The 22873-nt window shown below is 38.4% G+C and overlaps 1 protein-coding gene across 6 annotated transcripts in view; it reads right to left on the bottom strand.

Moving 5' to 3' along the window:
• ZFX (zinc finger protein X-linked) overlaps positions 1-21824 on the bottom strand; it is a 36818-nt gene extending 14994 nt beyond the window's left edge. Inside the window, exons 1-4 of one of the 6 annotated variants that reach the window (XM_040266640.1) lie at positions 21186-21510; positions 5440-5528; positions 4143-4197; positions 1963-2532 (exon numbers count right to left, since the gene is read on the bottom strand). In XM_040266640.1, coding sequence (XP_040122574.1) covers positions 1963-2515 — 553 coding nt within the window. In that variant the 5' untranslated portion in view covers positions 2516-2532; positions 4143-4197; positions 5440-5528; positions 21186-21510. Of the gene's footprint in view, positions 1-1962; positions 2533-4142; positions 4198-5439; positions 5529-20157; positions 20246-21185; positions 21519-21738 lie in introns of those variants that run through there. The other 5 variants (XM_040266641.1, XM_040266635.1, XM_040266637.1 and 2 more) reach the window with 5 other exon arrangements.
• Positions 21825-22873: the final 1049 nt, after the last annotated feature.

The raw sequence follows: 22873 nt of genomic DNA on the forward strand, positions 1-22873 counted from the left end.
ACTACTAGGATTATCTTCCTAAAATAAATTCAAGTTTCAAACAGGGTATTAATATTTTTCCTTGTCAGAATGCCAAAAGTTAAAAGGGGAAACAATGTCCTCCGCTGGTCACAATGTAGGGAAATGGACATTCTCATAAACTTGGTGGGTGGAGTTAATATTAGGGAAACTATCAAGGCAAATATAACCAGACTTGTAAATATGTGTACCCTTTGATCCATCAATACTACTTCTAGAAATGCATTCTAAGTAATTAAACAGAAAGTGCACAAAGATACAAGTACATCCTAAAGTTCCCATTATTCTCAGAAGAAGCCAAGACTTTTTTTGACATACTATACCATTTTCCTGGAATGGCTCCCTCTCATCCATGACCTTCTTCATCTTGTTAAACTAGGAACTCATCATTGAGTTCAAAGGTCAGCAACTCCATTCTGTCTCCACATTAATTTAGTCATACCTCTACATCATAGTGTGACCTATCTGTCTCTCCCATTGTAGACTGCAAGCTCTCTAAGAACAATGGTTTTGTGTGTTTTTTTTATTTAGCATATATCCATATTCTTGGGTTTTCCAGGTGGTGCAGTGGTAAAGAATCCACCTGCCAATGCAGGAGACACAAGAGATGTGGGTTTGATCCCTGGGTTGGGAAGATCCCCTGGAGAAGAAACAGCAACCCACTTCAGTAATTCTGCCTGGGAAATCCCATGCACAGAGGAACCTGGCAGGCTATAGTCTATATTTGCACTATCTACACAAATTTCTGAAACACAGTAGAGGCACAATAAACGTGTTGGAGTGAAGGCATTTTTCTTCTTTTCACACAAACAATTCTCTGATTTCCAAAATCTTAAGAACTTTTAAAAGGTATTTCCTAAAATGCTGGTGGACTCCAACATGTTCTATTAAATTAAATGTAACAGGTATTCAATCAAAGCAAACAGTCTCATAAATTTATATGAGCAAATAGTCTGTGAGTGTTGTTTGAATTTAGTTCCTAAAGGCCCGGGAATTTCCACACTGGGTCAGAACTGTGGTCTATTCAACTGTGGATTTTATCTCTGACAGAGGCACCAAGAAACAGATTCTAAGATGACACAGCTGTCCTCCCAGATGTTAGAGGTGTGTTCCAAAACAGTTACTTTTCTTCAATAATCTAGTATGAGTCTGTCACATTTGAAATGTTTTGGAATCATTTGTTTAAATACTATGCCAGAGCTCTTTTCCATGCTGTTATAATAAACAGCATTTTACATACTGTATAAGTACGTGAGTTGGAGAAGGCAATGGCACCCCACTCCAGTACTCTTGCCTGGAAAATCCCATGGATGGAGAAGCCTGGTAGGCTGCAGTCCATGGGGTCGCTAAGAGTCAGACATGATTGAGTGACTTCACTTTCACGCACTGGAGAAGGAAATGGCAACCCACTCCAGTGTTCTTGCCTAGAGAATCCCAGCGACAGGGGGAGCCTGGTGGGCGGCCATCTCTGGGGTCGCACAGAGTCAGACACGACTGAAGCGACTTAGCAGCAGCAGCAAGTAAATAAGTATTATATAAGTAGTACTGTATATCCATATACAAGATTGTAAGTAGTTTCATTACACATTTTTCTCCTTTTAAGTTTCAAGAGGACTCCTAATTCTAATAAAGGCTCGTAACAACCTAACCACATCCCTCATGATTTCACAAAGTTCAATTCTATTCCTTTCCACCTTTGTCTTTCTAGACAAAAGAAATTTCATCTTTCTATTGTGTCCTTAAAAAGAAATAACTCTATTCTGTATCATTTCAGTTTTCTTAAATTTTGAGTTGTCTTACAGGGTCCAGACTGAAACAACAATGAAAAAAGGTCAATGAGATTTAATTTAATTTTATAGAAGTCAAGAATATATCCTCCCAATCTAAGTTAGAAAAGACAACCTTTGAAAACACCTTTGACAATCACTGCACCACAAGACTTACAGGAAATCATAAGGTAGTCCTCACAGTTGCCTTTGTCATCCTCCTGCTGGTCCACAGGGATCCCGTTGGCATCTATGACTGCTTCTGAGGCACAATCTGCTACCAATACTTCTTCTGACACTACATCAGCTGTCAGAGGATCAGTGACGATTTCTGCCTCTACTACGCTATCATGAACAACGTGTTCAACGTGTCCAATGTCAGACACGTGTATGGATTCACTCGTCAAGACGTGTTCTGGCATAGACATTGAGGCTGAAGTAATATCAGAAGCTAAGACGTCATCTGGGACTGTGCAATGTGCTAAAGACACTTCTTCTGTTACATCTGAGTCCAGCACTTGCTCAGGAATGATGACTGTTTCAGATACATCTGCTTCTTCCATGATATCTGGACATTGAACATCTTCTATAACAACGTCCTCGATAACATCTTGGATTACAACTGAGTCTGGGTCATCGGGAACAAAGTTATGCACAGTTATGTCTGAATCCACAACATCTGAAACAAAAACAGTTTCTTGTACTTCCACAACAATTTGATCACCATCCATGTGTGTAGCGTCAGCTCCTTAAAAAAACAAAAATTAAAATCACAAATTTCAGGCAGACCTGCATGACTACCTCAATTAATACAAATGTTACTTAAGTTCTACCAGGAAAACAGTCTAGAGCTCCTCAGTTGTCTCAAACATTAAGGCAGATTAAAGAAATAAAGAGGGAATCTATTTTTGAATCATATCAGAAATTAGAAATTCTTAACACAAGAATTTTTATACTCATCCCAAATCAACTGATAAGGAAATAATAGAAAAACAAATTGAAATAGTCACACAAAAAAATATATTCATGAAAGTAATTTCCTAGGCTGACTAAAATTAAACCCATATGTATAGATACTTGAGGGATGATTATAAAAATTAGTAAGTAAAGCAACTTCAGGAGGTAAATATACCATTTCCCTCATTATGTTTTTCACTCTTTCCCTTCTTGCTCCATGTCTCTCTCAACTCATGTTTTTCCTTCTTTTCATCTCTCCCATGTTTTCTTTTACTTCCCTTCCATTTTTTCCCCTTTCTCCTGTTTTGTTTGAGGACAATACCCCACCAATATCCTCCATTTATGACTACAGAAATTCAGAAACTATCTTCTGAATCTAGAATATAAAAAGGATTGGGCCATAAATAAAACCAGGGCTAGAAAGCCACAGTTAGAGAGGAAAGACAACTGATTAAGGAGCCTCTGTGGAAAGGTAAGATGAATAAAAGTGTAGCTGCTCTGCAGCAGTGGAGGGTAAGGTTAGTTGGAGCAGGGCCTGATCCAACCTCACCAGGGTAGTCTGCCTCCATCCAGCTTCCTCCCATCTTCCCATATCCCAATCCCCCAGGCAGTTCCTCAGAATATAAGAAACCCTATTCTAGTCCACTGTGCAGTTAATGAATGAAGGTAGAGGGTTGAATCATTTGAAGCCCAGTGAGATTAAATGACTTCACCAAGATCACACAGTTTGCACAGATTATGGTGCTCAGTAAATATTACTCTGAATGAATGCCACAAATGAGAATCAAAATCAGATATCCTTGCCAAAAACATAATGTAAGACAAAACAAATCCAGTATCTTGGCTCCTGATCCAGAGAAGAGCAAACAATATTTTATAAAAGTCTTACCTAAAAAGCTATTCAGTCGATTAGTGCTTCTGGATGTGACTCAGACCAAGCTGAGTCCAAGCAGCTGCCTAACTCAATGACTATATCAATGGCCAGGCCCGCAGAGACACACAGGGCTTTTTAAAAAAAATTTTTTAACGAACACAAATAATCAACAAGGGCCAAAGAACCTTTAAAATGTAAGACATCTTAAAGCCAGTTAATATTCATTTTAATTTTAATTATTCCTAGAAATAACAAAGTGTTTGCTTTAATTCCCATAGAACTCACACAAAATGTTTTATACTGTTTTCAATATTCTCAATGTAACATCAAGTAATAGAGCACTGTAATCTCCATTTTGCAGGCATGAAAATGAAAGCATTTAGTGGCAAGAGTACCGGTTAAAAAATCTAAACCACAGGGCAGGATTTGGACACTTATTAGTTTTGTGACCTTGGGCAAGTCATTTAACCTCTGAGTTTAGGTTTCCTCATCAGTAAAATGAGGACAGTAGTATCTGCCATGCATACCTCACAGGACTGTTGTGATGATCAAATGGGAATATATGGGAAGTGTTCTGAAAAACTGTAATGAAAGGTTTCATTATTATTAGGACATATGGAAATGGAGGCCCTGGCAGATTAAGTGACTTGCTCAAAGATAAACAAACACCATAAGTGTTAACAATCAGGGCTAGCAACAGCCCTTCAATCTACCCCTCAGCCCATGATCTAGGCTTGCATGCAGCAAGATTAAGCTAGTAAATAGCGTGCGTTTTTCTCCAAAGAGCTTAGTCTCTCCTTCAAGCACATTAATTATACTTCATGTTCTAAAGAAGAAAGAATCATAACTTTGCATTTATCATTATCAAGCTGAAATTACCAAAGGTGAATCAAAAAACTATCCCATATTGTTAAGAAAAATACACAACCCCCCATTAGATTTAGAGATTAAAGAAAAGTTAAAATTAAATATCATTAATATTTAATTTCCTGATAGTTAATTACTATTTCCTTAATATACTACAATAGTCATTTCAAGTCCAATGGAAAACTCATTAACATTTTATTTATAAGGGCTCCTAGTTAATGTTATATAAAACCATTTTATATTATAAAACCTAGCATAATCACTTCACTATGTTATATAATAGGAACCATGAGTAATTAAAAATTGTGAATACTTTATTCTATTTTTAGGACTTCATAAATTTAATTTTCCTTGAACAATTTGGGGAGTGAGGTAAGATTCCATCTTCCTGAAGCAAATGGCTCCTTTTGTTACCTTGTGAGAGAGAGGATTTTAAAAGTAGGATGGTGTCAGAAAACAGAGTGCCTTAGGTTTATACTTTACCTCCTGGATAATGGGAAACAAAAATGATGAGATCCATATGTTATTTTATGATGAGTACTCTGATTGCTGGGCTAGCCAAAAAAGACTAAGGGGAAGGAAAATAATTTAAAAGTTACTGAAGACTAAGAATGAGATGATAGAGTTGGTCTATGTGGAAGAAAGTAGAATGAAGAGATGTAAACAAGGAATATCTTCAAAGGAAGAACTTTAATAGTTAAACTTAATGCTATAACTGAACTATACACTAAGGTTTGGATCCTGTTGCTGTTACTGACAAGAATATGAGTGATGGTTAAGAGGGAGCCATATTTTTAGGCAGGGAAATAATAATGTACTCACTTCAACATCTGTAGTTCTGACAGGATAATAAGATACCTAAATGTGAATATCAACGAGAGCATCTGGCAATTTGTCCATTTAACAACCAACTCCAAATCTGGTAGTTGGGAAGTGGAACAACCCAAATAGTTATACCTGTTGTATCAAAAAATGAGTTTGGTTCTTGTGGTTGTAATTCAAGTCCATCTTCATCCATGGCCTTTAATTTTCATCAGTCACAGCTCCTAAATTAGGGGGGAAAGTAAACCAAGCATTAGGTTTTTTATATCATGTATTAACAATGTCATATAATATTTACACTTCTGAAACACTCAAAATTATGTGACAAATGAATATCTATCAAAAATGTATCTAGGTGAAATAAAAGAGAAAAGTTAAAATTAAATTGCCAAAAACATAATGATACATGGGCATCTATATGGCAAGCAAAGGTAGATAAATCAAAAAACCAACTTTGCCTAGGCTTTCTGAGATACTACTTACATCCATCATACATACAGCAAACATCCTGATGAATTCTGACACATGCATAAATCTGTGTAATCACTACTCGACCTAGATCAAGAAGAGAACATTTCCAGCATCCCAGCACTCTTGTCTCCTCTCAGTCCGTAATACTCCTCACTCATACAAGGTCAACTGGCTTTATTAAGACTCAAATCTGTAGCTTACTGGGAGGAAATTCCTGCACAATTGTCTTATTACTTCTCTAAATTTAACGTAGTCTGCCATCTTCCAACCAATACATTAAACAACAGTAAAAATTCGAAGTGTGTAATTGTAGCAAAAACCCTTTAGGATCTCTGCCTTAAAATGACCTCTTAACTAACCCTCCAGTCTAGAGAAGTAAATTCCCACAGTGAATTTATATTCTTCTAGCCATAGCTGATTGGCACTAACTATAAAACAGTACAAATAAGTTCATCTTTGAGCAAAATAAAATCAAAGTCCTATCCCTAGAATTGAACCATGAGCAAAGGTCACTCAGTCTCTCATTCTCTCTCTCCTCTCCTCATGGCTGGAACATAGGAGGTGAGGAAGACTATTTACCAACTTCAGCTTAGACTAGTGAGATAAAGTTTACAAATAAAAAACAAAAAGAATCCAGTGAATGCCTTGAGAAATAGAGAAGAGGGAGCAGGGAAGAGAAGCTTACCAATAATAGCTTTTTAGCTCCTGGTTCTAGATCTTTCTGAGGTCCAGCTACAGTCTGCCTTGAGTTTTGCAAGGCACCCCAATGACCTTAATGCTCCCTTTTCTACTTAAGCCAAAAGTTTACAACAAAAAAATTAACCAATCAAATAATATACTACTTAATACTAATCACTGCTTCAAAAGAGCAGACATCAGGGATTAGGGCTTACTCATGTTACAAGTATTACATAAACTTCCTCCCTCACTGGTTTCCTTATCTCTACTTTCTCACTTTCTAATCCAACCTAAATGGTAGTATTAAACACATCTTTCTTTTACTTTTATCATCTTTTGCTGATGATAAAAGTGCCGCATGATGCTTGCTAAAATTTCAAATAACAGAAACGAGTCGTTTTTTTTAAAGCATCAGCTAGGTGATATCAGGCCTCTGTTCAAAAAATGTTTAATGGCGCTCTGTTTCCTTCAAATAAAGCTGAAACTCCTGCCATCTTCTAAGTTCCAGCTGCAAATTATCTTTTTCTCATTATCTTCCCTAAGTCTCTTTCCTTCAAGCAACATCCCCAACACCACATTCACACACTTCAACCAAACAAAAATGCTCAATGTCCACAATAGATCCAAATTCTATACTTGGCTCAGAATTTCTTCTACCAGGAACATCTTTCCCCTGTCATCTGTTCTTCCCCCAAACCCCCTTCCTCACACCCAAAAAAGAAAAAGATGAAAATAACATCCCCCCTCCTCTGAATTTCTACAGCATTTTATCCTTTTCCCCTTTTTCTGACTGTACTTGCTTGCTGTAAATTATTTATGATTATTTTCAGATGCTAAACCTGCATTTACATACACATATATAATCCTTAATGAAATATCCATGAGAAACTCAATTAACATTAATAAACAGATTTTCAGCTTGTCAATTCTGAGACGTATTCTATCCATTTTCAGGAAAGTGAATGTTTCATGTTATTTATCTGAAGTTGTTCAAATTAAATGGACCAAAAACAAAAATATTTCAACTATAAAAAATGTAAAACATAAATGCTCTGAATAAATTGTCACTGCTCTCTCCCCAACAAAATCACCTCTGACCATAGTCCATTCTTGCCTTTTAAAAATGTAACTACAAAATTATAAATGTAAGCTAATTTTCTAAGCATAATGACAGTCTTAAAACATGAAATTAAGCCAATCTGGAAGATAATAAACCCAAACCCGTCAGCTCTAAGAATTTTCCACATGCACAGTAACTCCTTTTCTCAGCTTTTCTATGAAAGAGTTTGACAGCTAATCCCTTTGACTGACATTCTCTTTCCTCAGTTTAAGTGACACTCTTGTCTCTCCCTATCTTCCCAGCTTCTGTCTACTCTGCTGGCCCTCTCCCCCTTACTTCAGTCCTGCCCAGGATAGGACACTTAACCCTATTGTCTTCTTTCTCTTTATTCCAGAGTTTCAATTACGATTTACACAAAGATAATTCCCCAAATCCAATATTCAGGGTAGTTCCTAACACTTCCACCAGGCTGTCTGCTGAAGATTTTCATCAGGAGAAAATCCTGCTTTCTCCTCCCGATATGACCACTAAGGCCTTTTCCTTCTTCCCTGCTTATATTCCACCAGGTTGTCAGACTGTGTCCCTTCCTTCTCCACAGGTTCCCTGGAATCTGTCCCTTTTTATTCCTAGTGTCACCATTCACTCTCAGTTTCATATTTCCTGATCCCCAAGGGACAAAAATAGCCTCTCAACTGGCCTTTCGCTTTCTGCCACTTCCACAACAAATGACCAGGAACCTACAAGTAAGGCCTGGTGCCAACTGCCAGGGCATTCCTGCCATCTGTGGGCAGACTAATTTTCAGAAGTACTGTTTTGTTCAAGACACTCCCTGCTCAGAAAGCTCCAGCAGTTCCCCAAAACTCAGGGTGCTCTAAAATATTAACCCAAGTTACCATATTAGACTTATTTGCTATTATTCCCAACATTTCACATCATATCCATTTCCTCAGATACTCTGGTCCAAATGGAGGGTGTCCGCCCACTCACCTTATTTTGACTCAGGTAAGCAGTAACTGTTCAACAGTTTTGACTGGTTATTTTTCCTTCTATTTTGTCATTATAAAAACTCAAATCAGGAAAAAAACATGTTTTGAACTTCCAGGCAGAGGTTACTGTACTTTGTAACCCCTCTGGGTTAGAAACCTCTCTGATCAGCAGACTGAAACCAAAGTTCTTAGAATGGGACTACTCAGGACACTTCTATGGATTGTGACAAAGTCGGGGTGGTAGGGGGCACACACTGATGATGTAACTGAAAGTGCCCCTACCTTTGCTGCAAGAACCACGTCCAGGGACCAGCTGAATCTGAAGACAAATCAGCAGAATGGTTCAGAAAACCAAGAACCCAACAATTTGGGTGAACACATAGTTTTAGTCTATCAAATGCCCTCAAAATAATTCCAGGACCCCACTGTCACCTTAAGCTCAGTAAAATATTCCCTTCCTGGATGCAGGAGCTTAAAAATGCTATGGAAGAATTCACAGCAGAAAAACGTACCATTTTAAGAGAAATAATGGATTGAGCTAAACTCAGGAAATTCAAATAACTTTCTTCCATCCTTTAAAATAAAGCAATAAAAATACCATGTCAAGTTAATAAGTATAGCAGTGGCATTTTATCTGTCTTAAATTAGGGATAAAGAATATAATTTATTTGTTTTATGTCTTTTGATACCTAGACACTTTCACAATCTTCCTCTCAGGCAGATTAACAGGGTGCTTATGTATTCCCTCTGCTTGCTGTCATAAGCATACAAGAACCACTTGTCTGCTTCTGGTCTTCCAAAACTTAGTGCCTTTTAATTTCATGATGTAACTCTAGTTCCTCTCCCTAAGACATGCTCAGAGACTCAAACTGTATTACACATGTTAGATGAAACTGCTCAAGTCACAGGAAACACAAACAAAAGCAGACCCATCTGTAACAGAATTTTTCTTAAAAAGAAAATGAAACTGCTTAAAATTTACATTTAAAGCCTAACATGTTCTCTCTTAAGCTACATTTCTTTACTAATTTCCCCCAAAATTCTTCAATGTGGGATATGTAGTTATCATTTCTTCAGATATCTAACTTTCAAATATGGAATGCTATTTCCACTTCTCTCACCAATTCAGCCCTTAAATTTGTCTCACAGCCAGTCACTCTTAAATTCATCATGTCCCCTTTATTTTCACCACAAGCTCTGGTGGGCTTCCTCCAGAACCCAGTGGCAATCTTCCAATCAAAAGTTTGAGCCCTTTTTGAATTGAAGAAATTTTCTGTTTCTACACTTTCTTCCATTTTCTCTGTTCATTCTTACTAGAATTTCTATTATAGAATGTTAGAACTCCTCAATCTAGCTTCCACATTGCTTTAACCTTTTCTCCTGTATTTTCTATTACATTCTCAGAATCCTTAAACCCTTTCTTCTAAACTAGCTATTTGATCTTCACCCCATCCACTGATTTTTACTTAAAATACCATGTTTTGGGACTTCTCTGGCGGTCCAGAGGCTAGGACTCTGTGCTTTCAATGCAGGAGGCATGAGTCGATTCCTGGTCAGGGAACTAATATTCAGCATGCCAAGTAGCATGGCCAAGAAGCTTTTTAAAAAAGTCTTAATTTCAAAATAAACTTAGTTTTCTTTTTCACAGTAGCCTTTTTCAGTGGATACTGCATCTTCTCAAATATCTCTGAGGATTTATTCTGTACTCTATATTAAACTGTCTCCTCTACTGTTTCATTATTCAGTGGGTTGAATTTGGTGCCTCTCTTTCAGACTGATGGTATTCCTCAAAAGCATTGTTCTTACCGGTTCTCCACATATATTTGTGGATGAAGGTCTAGACTAGAGTTATATTCTGATAGCTGGGCTGTATTCTGTATTTTCTTAGCCCAAGTGAGAATCCCTGGTTGCCTAGCAATGAACCCAAGTTCTGACCAAAGGAGTCCTGTCTAGAAAAAGGCCAAGGAAGAGAAAGGAACCATGTAATTAGCCAGGCTTTCCTTTATGGTGGATGAGTATCCCAAAGTGCAGGTACTAGAGGTCCAATATCCTCTGGATAGCTATAAGCTACCTAAAGCACTGTCCTTAGCTTTCTCCCCACAATACTCACATTGGAATTTCCTATGGATGAATTTGCAATTCAGAAAGCCAAATTTCTGGCATTAGCTCAGGAGGACAACCACTAGAGACATCTATACTGATAAGTAAATGCTTGGATTTCCATAACTTTAATTATCTGGTTGTGCCCATGGCTTGCTCTTTCTTCTAGGATGTCCCCAGTTCTGACACTGGGGATAACACAAAATGACAATTTGGGGATGGTCCTTCCAGTTTTTCAAATAGGGATACATGTTCATTAAGCTAAGCTCTCTAGGGCTTTGTCATTGATTGATTCCCAATTGCTTTATGCAACCAGAAATTCATCATATTCTAGACTACAAGTAGCATATCCCTCAAGTTTTCTTTTTTTTTGAATCTGTATACTTCTTCCTCAATGTGATTTCAAAAGAAAGTAAAAAATAAATATGTGTTCTCTAGTCTATCTTGAAGTCATTATTAATTTGTATGTGTCAAATAAAACAGCATGGAAACATGTAAAAGGAAAAAAAAAAAAACAACTATGAGATAGAAATGGAACCAAAAAAATCAATAGTAGTAAAAAGTTACAACTCTTATCAACACCTGACAGATCAAACACTCAAAAAATAAGTAAAGATATATATAAGTAATATTAAGCTAAAAGGTTTAATTCAAATTCCACTAACAGAATATTTTAAACAACCTTGCCACCTCTGTGTTAAGAAGAGGAAAAAAAATGCTTCCTGTTGTAAATGTCAGAGCCCCTCCTTCCTTGTCCTGTCCTACCTGGAATTCTGTACATTTTGCTCAAAAATTTAATGCCAAGTTGTTACAGATTAGCTTTTTCCATAAAACCATTGCTCCAATCAGTCACTTCAAGGTTTTTTGGTTAAAGTCTAAGAGTTCAAACTTTCAAAATCTACTAAAATTTTGTCCTAAAACTAAAACAACACTGCCTATTAGCTATACTTCAATTAAAAAAAATTTCTTTAAAAAGCTTTTAAACAGGAAAAAAAAATTAGACCTAAAAATGACAAATCTTCCTAAAATCTTATTTTTCCAAAGCCCCTATTCATGTTCAGATTAAGAGTTGCCAAAATATTAGTACCTAAATGTCCACTGACAGATGAAGGGATAAAGAAAACGTAATATATAAATACAGTGGAATAGTATTCAGTTTCAAAATCCCATCAGTCACACTCAGAGAAGCAGACAGTAGAATGGTGGTTCCCCGGGGTTAAATGGAGATGTTGGAGAGATAATGGTAAAGGATAGAGAGTTCTGCAAATCCTCTATATGGCACAGTATCTATAGCTAACAATACTGTAGTGTACACTTAAAATTTCCTAAAAGGGTAGATCATATGTTAAGTGTTCTTACCATGAAGGAGGTGGTGAAGAGAAAAAGGAATAACGGGAAGATAACAACAGGATTCCACTAACATGAAATGGGAAGAAAATGCAAATCCATACAGACAAAAAGTAGACTGGCAGGGGGTGGAAACTGATTGCTAACTGGGTACAGGCTTTCTGAAGTGATAAAAATGTTCTAAAATTACTGGTGATAGGAGGACAACTCAATCTACAAAAAATTCACTTTAGTGTACAGTTTTGAAGGGTGTATTTTGTAACAGCTTTCTCTCAATAAAGTTGTTTAAAAAAACACACAAGTACATGCAAATCAAAAACTAGTTCATGTTACAATATGTATTTTTAGATAGGAGACTGATATCAGTATCACTTTATAACAAAAAGAAATGTATTAAAATTCAGGTGAAACACTAGAAGTGTTTCTTCTCAAGTCACACTTAAGACAAGGATGCCCACTATTAGTATTTAAGATTGTATGGGAACTGATAGCCAAAGCAGTAAGATAATGAAATGCAAGATATAATTATTATTTGAAAGAAATTATCTTTATTTACATATGACTTACTGAGGAAATTCAAGAGAATCAACTAAAATCTTAATTTCAGAGTGAATTCATAAAAGTGTGCTGATATAAAATTAATATACTTGAAGGCAAAGGTTTTTCCTTTTTAAGACAAAAGCTTTTTTATGCCATAGTTAAAAATGTAAAATACCACTGATAATAAGAATAACTGAAAACTCTACTAAGTAGGATTTTTTTTAAAAAAATACAAATACAAAGAAAAGTCAATCTTGCTCTTCAATATATTGGATCAGTAATATTAATTTTCTTTGATTTCTATATTCAATTAAAATCCTGACACACTTTTGTTGTAAATCAATTGACCTCATATATGTAGGTCTACTTTCAGACTATTCTGTTCCACTGACCAATTCAGCCTTGCACCCACTACATTAATCATTATAACTTTATAATAAGCTTTGATATATGGTAGTGTAAGTTTTCCAACTTTTTTTTTCAAGACTGGCTTTGCTATTCCAGGCCCTTTGCATTTCCATATAAATCTGATATGGTCTATCAAAAAAAAAAACCTATTAGGGTTTTGATTGGGACTTCATTGAATCTGTATGTCAAAATTGACATATTTATAATATGGAGACTCATGATCCATGAACATTGTGTCTCTCTACATTTATTAGCTTGTCTTTCATTTCCTCTCAGTAATGCTTTTTAACTAAAGGTCTTAGTAAGTTGTGCTGAGTTTATTTCAAGGTATTGAATGCTTTGTGATCTTTATTATAAATTGTACTACTGGATTTTAAAACAAAAATATGAAACAATCAATCAACTGTACTGGCTTTTAAATCTGATTTTCAAATTGTTTGTTGTTAGTATAGAGAAATACAATTTATTTTTGTGTATTAATCAATGTCCCTCAACTATAAAGTAGTAAAATCAGAAATAAATGTCACAGAGATAATAACACCCCCCACCCCCCCCCAAAAAAACCCCATAAATTTGAAAGTCTCAGTAATTCAATGGGCAATAGGAAAATTATAAAAATCACAATACATTTAGATCTAAATAACAAAAAATCAATTCATATCAAATTCACAGTATCCAGTTACAGCTCAGAATAAATTTTATAGTTTTAAAGGCATTTAACAGTAGAGATAAAAAACTAATGAGATAAACTTCAAATTAAACTTTTAAAATGTCAGAATAAATGCAAATAAGAAAAAAGAGAACCATATGAGCAGAAACAAAAAGGATCAATAAAAAGAACTATTTTAAAAGCCTTAATATAGGCAAGTTATTGGCAGTACTCATCAAAAAAAGGAACAAATCAATGAAATTAGACATTTTAAAGTCATTAGAGAAGACTATATTTTATACCAATGTATTTGAAATGTCATCTCTCTCTATAATACTTTATTTTGTATAAAGAAAACTCAAGAAAAGCCAAAAGACCTATTACCATGAAAAAAACTATTAACCAAAAAACAATTCAGAAAAATAAAAAGACACCAGGCAAAGACAATTTCACAGATGAATTCTAACTTTCCAGAAAAAGATCATCTCTATTAAACACAACTTACTTCAAAAAGAAATACTCAATACATACCCCCTTCAAAAAAAAAAAAACCCACCCCACCAAAATATCGTTTTTAATGATAAAATAGTAGAAGCATTCCATTAAACATTAAAGTACCTAGACAATAATGCCTGTTATCAATGTTTTCATACAAGTCTGTGCTAGAGGCATTAGTCAATGAAGTAGAAGAAAAAGAAAACAAAAAACAGAGGCAAAAAGGAATCAAAAGAAGAAATAAAACATCTTTATTCACATACACTTATGTATTTAGAAAATACAAACGAATTATAAACTCCCACATTTCACTGAATCCAAAAATACCACCTGTTTTAAGATGCATCCTTGTTCTACCTACAACTAAGGAAAATACACTGTCAGTTAAACTGATACTACACTTTAACATCTAGAAATCTCATTTTAGACTTATCAAGACAATTCTTTTAGACTGATTTAGATGTATTTCCATCATAGCCTGTGCATATACAGAAGAAAAAAATAGAAGCAAAAGAAATTGATAGAGGGGTACTCCTAAAACTTCACATTCAGGGTTCTACTAACGCTCTTCTACTTAAAGCTCTTCAATTTTTCCTAACAATACTGTCCTCTACCAATAAGAGTATTGGTGATACAGCATTTCGTAAATGTTCCATTATTATCTATGGGATTTTCTTTCTGGTAAGACACTCACTTCACAATTCCTTCTGCCTTCAGTTGTATTGCTGAGCAAGAAATTACAAAACAACAATCCACATACTCATTTAAGTGATGACAAAATGAAGAGTCCTGACCAAGTACGTGCATATAAAGATAACATCAAGACATGGACAACCATGATTACAGGACACTATCAACTGAAGATCTATGTGACTCTCTGAGGGGGAGAGATGTAAGATATAATGGAGAGGGGGAATGTACTTCAGAATCTATGAAATATAGTAATATGCAAGTTCAACAAGGTTACACTATCAATACATTAAGTCCACAGTACTCTCTATATATCAGCAATAACTAGAAACAACATCTAAAAGATATTCACAATAACAAAAATAATACAAATTTTTTCTAGCAAAAAATCTAATAAAAGCTGTGCAAGAGCTTTATGAAAAGCAGTAGAATACACCCAAGACTCAAATCTCAGCTCCCCTATTTAGCATATATCTATATTTATCTATATATTATTCTGTAAATTTGATGCAAATACAATAAAAATCCAACAGTTTTTCATACAAACCAACAAACTGACCTGAAAATAAAGGAAGGAAAACAGCTTTAAAACTCTGAAAAAGAACACTTATTTTAAAAAGATAAGATTAGATCCCTACATCACACAATAGAGAAAAAATTCCAGATGAATTAATGACCTAAATATGGAAAAAGTACAATATCATTTATGACCTTGGAGCAAGGGAAGAATTTCTTGCTGATATAACATAAGACACGTATTAAAAAAAAAAAAACTGAGAAAACTGACTACTTTCACATTAAGAAGTCCTACACAAAAAACACTGCACAAAAATTAAAAGATTAGCCACAGACTAGAAAATGGTATTTTCAGTGTGTAAAACTACACATTATTTAGTATTCAGAATATAAAGAGAATAACCATAAACCAATGAGGAAAAGGCAACAATCCAATAAAAAATGGACCAAGGTTAGGCACAAGTAAGTCACAGAAAACTCATACAGCCAATAAATACATGGGAAAAAAAGTTCAACAACATGAGTAATCTAAGAAATGCAAAATGAAAACAGCAATGAGATACCATTTTTACCCAAAAGACTGGAGGAAACTGCAAAGTCTAATCTTTTGGCAGTGGTCTGGAGAAATAGAGGCTCATACACAGTTGGTGGGGATGTCAAATGGAGCACAATTCGACAATTCCCAATAAAATTGACAAATGCGCTGACTCTTGAATGTAGCCACTCGACTTCTACAGTCTCAAGAGAGAAGAACCCCCTATTAGGATGCTCAGGGCCACATTGTTTGAAATTGCAGAAAACTGCTAACAACCTAATGGCTCCTCCCTAAGAACAGATAAATAAACCATAGTATATATACACATTAAAATATAAGTAAAATGAATGAAGTAGATCAGTGGTTTTCAAATTTCTTGGACTCGGGACCTCTTTACACTCTTAAAAATTGAAGACCTCAAAGAGTTTTTATGTGGGTTCTATCTAGACATGTTTATGTTAGAAATAAAATCCGAGACATCTTAAAAAGATTTATTAGTTGATAGAAAATCAACCCACTGTATGTAAACATGAACACTGATTTTTAAATAACTATTTTTCAAAACAAAAAAATTGTGAAAAGAGTAGCACTGTTTTACATTTCGGCAAATCTCTTCAAAGACAGGCTTAATAGAGGACAGCTGGATTCCCATAACTGCGTCTGTGTTCCATCTATCATGACATCATGTTTCGTGGCGCCTTTGTACAGTACTTGTGCAGTGCACAAAAGAATGAGGCTGGAAGAATCTCAAGGATCCCTGGGAATTCCTGGAGCACTCTGAGAATCACTAAACTAGATTCACATACAAGCATGAAAAAAATCTCAAAAAACACTTTGCGAAGTGAAAAAATATATATAAAATGATAAACACAGTATGATACCATATATGTAAAGTTAAAACACACAAAGCAGTACTTGATATTGTTTCTGGTACATACGTAGTAGGACAGTGGTTATTTCTGGAAAAGAAAAGACAGGAATGGGATAGGGAGGCACTCTTTATAATCTGTGAGGTTTTCTTTAAACACAAAGCAAGTTATGAAACAAATACGTGTAAGATATTTAAGATCTGTTAAATCTTTGTGATACTTGCTTTTTAGTAATTCGGAGATATTTCATAATTTTAAAATTTTAAATATTTTTTCAATCCTAATGGTTGTATTTTCAAGGTCATGTAGCTTCCTCAAAATGTACCTCCCTTTGAGTAAAATACAGTTACAAGATTCCTGGATTTTATAAAAAAAAATTCTTTGGAAAATAATTTGACAGGAATGAGAGGAAACTGGCTATATTAACCCCAAGTTTAAGCCGTGGGGGTTACTCAGCTTATGTGGTATGTCTTACTACATACACCCCTTGGTCAAAGAACACGGTGACTAGACAAGATACTTTAATAGTTGAAAACTATCCAACTACATACAATTCTCTGCACCCAATAATTGAGATAATTGTTTTTAGGTAACTGTCTTTACTATGTGCCAGGTAATGCTCTGGGACAAGGATAAATGAGAACCTGTCTCTACAGGTTTAGAAAAGATAACAAAAATATAAATACACAGTTAAAACAGAATAGGTTACATGCTAAATTAAAACATACCGACACTGCTATATGAGACAGAATAAGAAGCCTGGAAAAATGATGGTGCCATAAAAGAAAGAAAACAAGCTAGCAGCAGGAGTTGTTTTAGGGGCTCTGAGTTTAAAGAACAATTTCCCCCCCAATAAACAGTACTGGGCATCTACTATGTTCCAGATAAATCTGGTTTCAGCCATGTTAGACACCCGAATAGAGGTGATTAATAGGCAACTGAAAAGGCCAGATGAGAAACTAGAAAAGAGGGTGGGCATTGTAAAGGGCACCAAAACCACGGGAAAAGATTCAAGAAAACAGCATAGATGACTGACCTGGAGGAAAATCCCATCCAGAAGACAGAGAAGGCACAGAGTTTCTGAGACACAGACACTTTTACGAGATACACCTGCTGACATGCTGTGGAAAAGCTTCCCAATTTGGGAAGTATCGGATCTAGGAAGAGTGGGATGAACAGAAATAAAAGTGCTGGTGAAAGGAAAAACAGCTGAAGTTTTTTTAAGATGAGCAAACCCAGGAATGTTTTAAGGACAGGGAAAGGCACCAGCAGTTAGAGGGCAAAGATGCAAGTGGCAGAACCACACTGACAGAGCTCCATCCTTTGGGACCGGTGGATCCCACAGGCAGAGCGTCTGGGCCTGAAGGGGGCCAATTCTTCCTGCAAGCGAAGAAGAGGAGGACAGCCTAGGGAGAGACAAAGGAAGAGCTTCAAGTGGCAGGAAGGAAATTCAATTGCTTATATCTGATAGTCGTCTATCTCTCTGGCCTAAGTAAACGATTAGGTAATCTCTGCTGAGGCTGAGTGGTTTAAAGGACAGGTTGAGGAGTTAAAGAGTAAAAAAGAGAAGTCAGGAATTGCCAGTGTACACAAACACAAATAATACAAACAAGGACACCAGGGGCAATAAAAGTCTAGATGGGTTTAGGAAAGAAGCATTTACCAAAGTTTTTCTTCAATGCATTATGAGTATGCTTTTTAAAAAAGGCAAACTTGCATCTATCTGAAAGATACACAAATTGAAAATCAACACCTAGTTTATCCAAGATGACCAGTGTTCCACCAGTTTTAAACCACAGATGTCTGTCCTCTTAACTATACAACTTGAGTCCAACTCTGAATCTTATTCATCCACTCTTGCTGTACTGGAACATCCACCGCTGCTGTAATGCATGTGCAGCAATAACAAGTCTCTCTTAGAGTTCTATGTATTTCCCAGTTGTCAAGATACAAAGCAACTGGTTCTTTCAAGTTTACGTTTACCTTTACCATCTCAACAACCACAGCCCACCTTAGTATCTTGCTTAAGAGTCAGCCTCCTACAACGCACTGTCTCAAACGTTTCTAACCCATGGCCCTTTACAATCAACATGAGACTCTTAAAAAAAAAAAAAAATGGAAAAAGTGAAACAACTTTCTAATGAATATTTATGCTACCTATAAATTTACGTTATCATAAAATTCTAGGAAACACATTCCCAAAATGTACATCTAGACTAATTCAAATATTAATCAAAACATGAGGCGGCTTAGTGTAGCGAACTGCCTTAGTTACCCTCTTAATCAAAAAGGTGGTTCCTCTTACTAACCAGAAAAATAGGGATTCCAAAAAAGCCATCTGAAGGCTGCTGCCTTTTTAATCATCATTAAAACTGACTTCTTTAATAATCACCATGGGGATACTTACAGGTTCATTCCTCCTTTTGGTAAAGTAACCCACAGCACTGATCCTGTAATGTTCAACCACGGTAAATGAACAGCTAGAAGTCCCTCCCCATTGGTTTATTACAGAAATTATAGCAACTCTTGAACAAAAGGTTACTTGAAGTGAGAAATTAGGACAAGAAAAGGAGCAGTTATCTATAACAAATTTTTTTAAAGTAGCGAAATTGGCTGAACTTCCAAACATTCTTGATAATCATTCCTGTAGTGAAACACTGCTTTTCAAGGTTAACTTGCTACTCTCATTATATCTCAACTTTGAAACTTCTGAGGCCAGCGGAAGGACCAAGAGACTATCAAGCCAGCCTCAGGCGCGTCATCACTCTTGATACTTGAGGGCTCTCTGGGCCTTTCCCATCAAGTATAAGCCTACCTACCTGCAAAGCAAGCTCCATCTACCTTAGCCACCACTCCCCTACCTACACCATCTACTCCAGCCAAATTATACACACTTACTGTTTTCTGTAAGAAGCGTTCACCCTTGAAACGCCCTTTCCCCACCCCCATCTCCGTCAAAGTCCTACCCATCCTTCAGGAACCTCAAAATGTGACCTAACTTTGCTTTCCTCTGAAACCCCAATAACTGGTTGTACCTTCCCCGCACCACCTCAGTACATCTCACCTCATCTGCCTCTGAACAACGAACTTCTTGGAGTCGGCGTCTGCACTACAAGAATCTTTTTAATCTTTCGAAGCACCAGCTGGCACTGGGCTCCGAGTTCACGGGAGAGTAGAGTATGCAATCAAAACTACTTACAAGGTGGAACTGCACCGTAGAATTTTTCACATCAAATAGAAAACCTGAATACCGTACCAGGTACAGGAAGCGCGCTGCATCACTTTATGCTGTCCTTCAGTAAGAATAGAAAACTTCTGCCCTTTTCTTACTCCTGGCGGAAAAAAAATGCTACCAACAGATCGCTAAGAGCTTAAATGTATCTTTGCTAGAAAGCTGTTGCCGAATTAATGAAATTCAAATGACTCCGTAAGATTTTTCATTCCTCCGTTTCTGTGCTGTGCAATCTGCATTTTTCCCTTATAGCATAAAAGTGCTAAGAACTTCTTACCTATCGATTTTTTTTTCTTTTTTACTCCTTAGTTTTTTTTACTCGAGAAGACAGTGATTGTTGGAAAACAACTGCATCTAGGGCACCCTAACAGTCACGTGTGACTTCGATGTGGTAAAAATTGAAAAATGTCTTGGGGTCCCTTTTGCGTGATGAATCCACAAGCCTGGGCGGCCATCCGTCCGGACGACCCTCAAATGACTACCAGCGCGGGGGAAGGGACCTGAGGGACGAGATGGCACCGGCACCCGGGCGCCAGCTATGGCCGCCTGCGACAGCTCAGTTAAAATACAGCGGAAGCAGGAGCCAGTCACGGGGCTGCGGGAGGCAGGGCAGGAAGGTGGCGCTGCCGCCGAGCGCCTGGAGCCCGAGCGCCCATCATGGCGGCGAGGGCAATGGCCGCTGTGGGGAGCGAGCACGCCCCCTCCGCACGCACACGCTGCCGTGCCGGGCCTCCGGGACCCGTCACCGGAGCCGCCGCCGCCGCCGCCCGCTCTCCGACCCCCCCTCACGGGCTGTAGCGGAATTTTCTCTTCAGACGCCGCCTTCAAGATGGCGGCTCCCCCTCCCGGCAACCCCCTCAACCGTCCCCTGTAGCAGGCGCCGAGGTGCCGCCATCTTGTCCCCCGTCCCTCCCCCCCCCGTCGATATTTACATAGCGAAAATCGGCCCGGCCGGCCTGCGGCCTTCACCTCACGCCTGCAGCCTTCGCCTCCTTGCCAGGCCTCACCCCCGCAAGATGCCCCAGGCCGGCCGCGACACCGACCCGGGGCCCCTCGGCCGTCTCCAGGGCCACCGGGCAACCCTCCCCCAACGCCCGCCCGTTTGCGGAGCGCGCCTCCGCCGCCGCTCGAGGCAGCCGGGCTCCTCCCCGGGCCTAACTGCGGCCTCCTTGGGGCCTGCTCGGCGCCGCGCGCCACACCGCCCGGCCTAGCGCGGAAGGGCGCCACGCGGGCCGCCGACCAGGCCGGGACCAGGCCCCTGAGCGCAGGCTAGGCCCTACGGCCGCGGCGGCGCCCGGAACTCACCGGACGGGCGTGCGGGCGGTCGGCGACGGTGGCGGGTGCTGCAGGCCGGCCTTTCTCTGGAGCACTGGGCCGGGCTCCGGCTGGTGGGGCGGGCGGAGGGAGGGAGGAGGGGCCGAGTTCGGAGCTGACAAAAAGCGGCCCAGCTCCCCGGCACGGGCCCGCCGTCAGCACGTCACGTCACCGCCCGGGAGAGAAACCCAGGAAAATGCGGAAGGATAGATAGGCCCCCTCCTTCGCCCGGTGTGTCCCCCTGGCGCCCCGGTCGGCGCGCTCACGCTCCGCGACCGGGGAGCCCAGCGGCCTCGCTGCGGCGGGGTCTCCGGCGGCCGCAGTCTCCGTGACAGCGCCCCCCTTCTTTCCACCTCCTCCGCGCTCCCTCCCGCCGCCGCCGCCGCTACACACGCGCCGCTGCCGCCGTCTCGGCCGTAAAAGCCCGCGTGGGGCCGTGGTCTGCCGACCCCGTGGAGAGGCAAGCGGCCCGCAACCGGCCCGGCCGCCCCCCACCATCTCCCGAGGGCCGCGGCCGGCCCCCGGGCCCTCCCCGGAGACCTACCGCCTCTCCGCGCCGGTCCTGGCCCAGGCGCCTGCTCGAGTTGTTTGCAGGCCCTCAGACCCCCGCCCGCAGTAAATGTGTTTTCTTCATCCCTGTGGCTGGAGAAGAAGATAAATTTAGCAACCCCCACTATCCCCTGCCTTCGCTTTAAAAAAAAAAAAAAAGCAACTTTGAAATAAAATGAAAATAGGCTTGCCAGTCTAAATGGGTGTGTGGGCAAAAGGAGGGGGAGAAGGGTTATCCTAGAGCACGTAACAACCGTTTAATTTTTTCTTTTTAATAAACGTTCAGAAAACCTAATTGATTACGGCGGAAAAAATAAAAAGTGTTACGTGTTACATTTTGAAACTCGTTTCGCACATTGCAACGAACAGGAATTTTTAACGTATATTTTCTCTATATCTGTGTTTCACGGTTGGCGAGTCTGAAATATATGTCTTGTGTGATTGTTTCATAACTAAATAATTTTTCACATTCTTTAATAAATATAGAGGGAGCAGCAGAATAGCGATATGGCCGTTTTTTACAAACTACTTAAGCCTTTCAAAGTTTAAAGAGACATAGAAAAATATGTATTTGAGTAAAAACATTTATCAACTCCAAAAATGTGTATTTTGCAATTTCGCTACTGAAATTGGTATGCTTTTTCCATAGTGAACCCAAACTAAGTTTAAAACTTACTAGTTAAACGCTAAATAATGTAGCCTTTACATTAATTCGAATCTGATATGCTTTATTTCTTTGTTCAGCTCACTAAATGTTAAAGATACTTCTAAACAGTAAAGAACACAAAACTTATAAAGCAAACAGCATATTAGTGTGAAATCTCTTCAAATATAGAGGCCTTCTATTTTAGTATCCCGTGATGACTTTTTAAAACTCCCAGAATGCAATTTGTCCTTTCCTTCAGACCTCTTAAAACTATAAAGTTGCTTTCAAAAAGGAAAAGCAAAGGTACAGTAAGAAGTACTCTCTGAAAATGTACTTGATGGTAAATTTTCTCTCAAGGCTTTAAGCTTGATTTTTTTCAAGCAATTAAATGATAAATGACGTCATCATTTATAGAAAATTCCACTGGGCTGAGATACTGACTATTCACAGAAAGGTAAATAAAACTAGTATTTTTTCAAGTTAA

Source organism: Oryx dammah, unplaced genomic scaffold (genome assembly GCF_014754425.2).
Source record: "Oryx dammah isolate SB20612 unplaced genomic scaffold, SCBI_Odam_1.1 HiC_scaffold_23, whole genome shotgun sequence".
In the NCBI taxonomy this organism is placed as follows: domain Eukaryota; kingdom Metazoa; phylum Chordata; class Mammalia; order Artiodactyla; family Bovidae; genus Oryx; species Oryx dammah.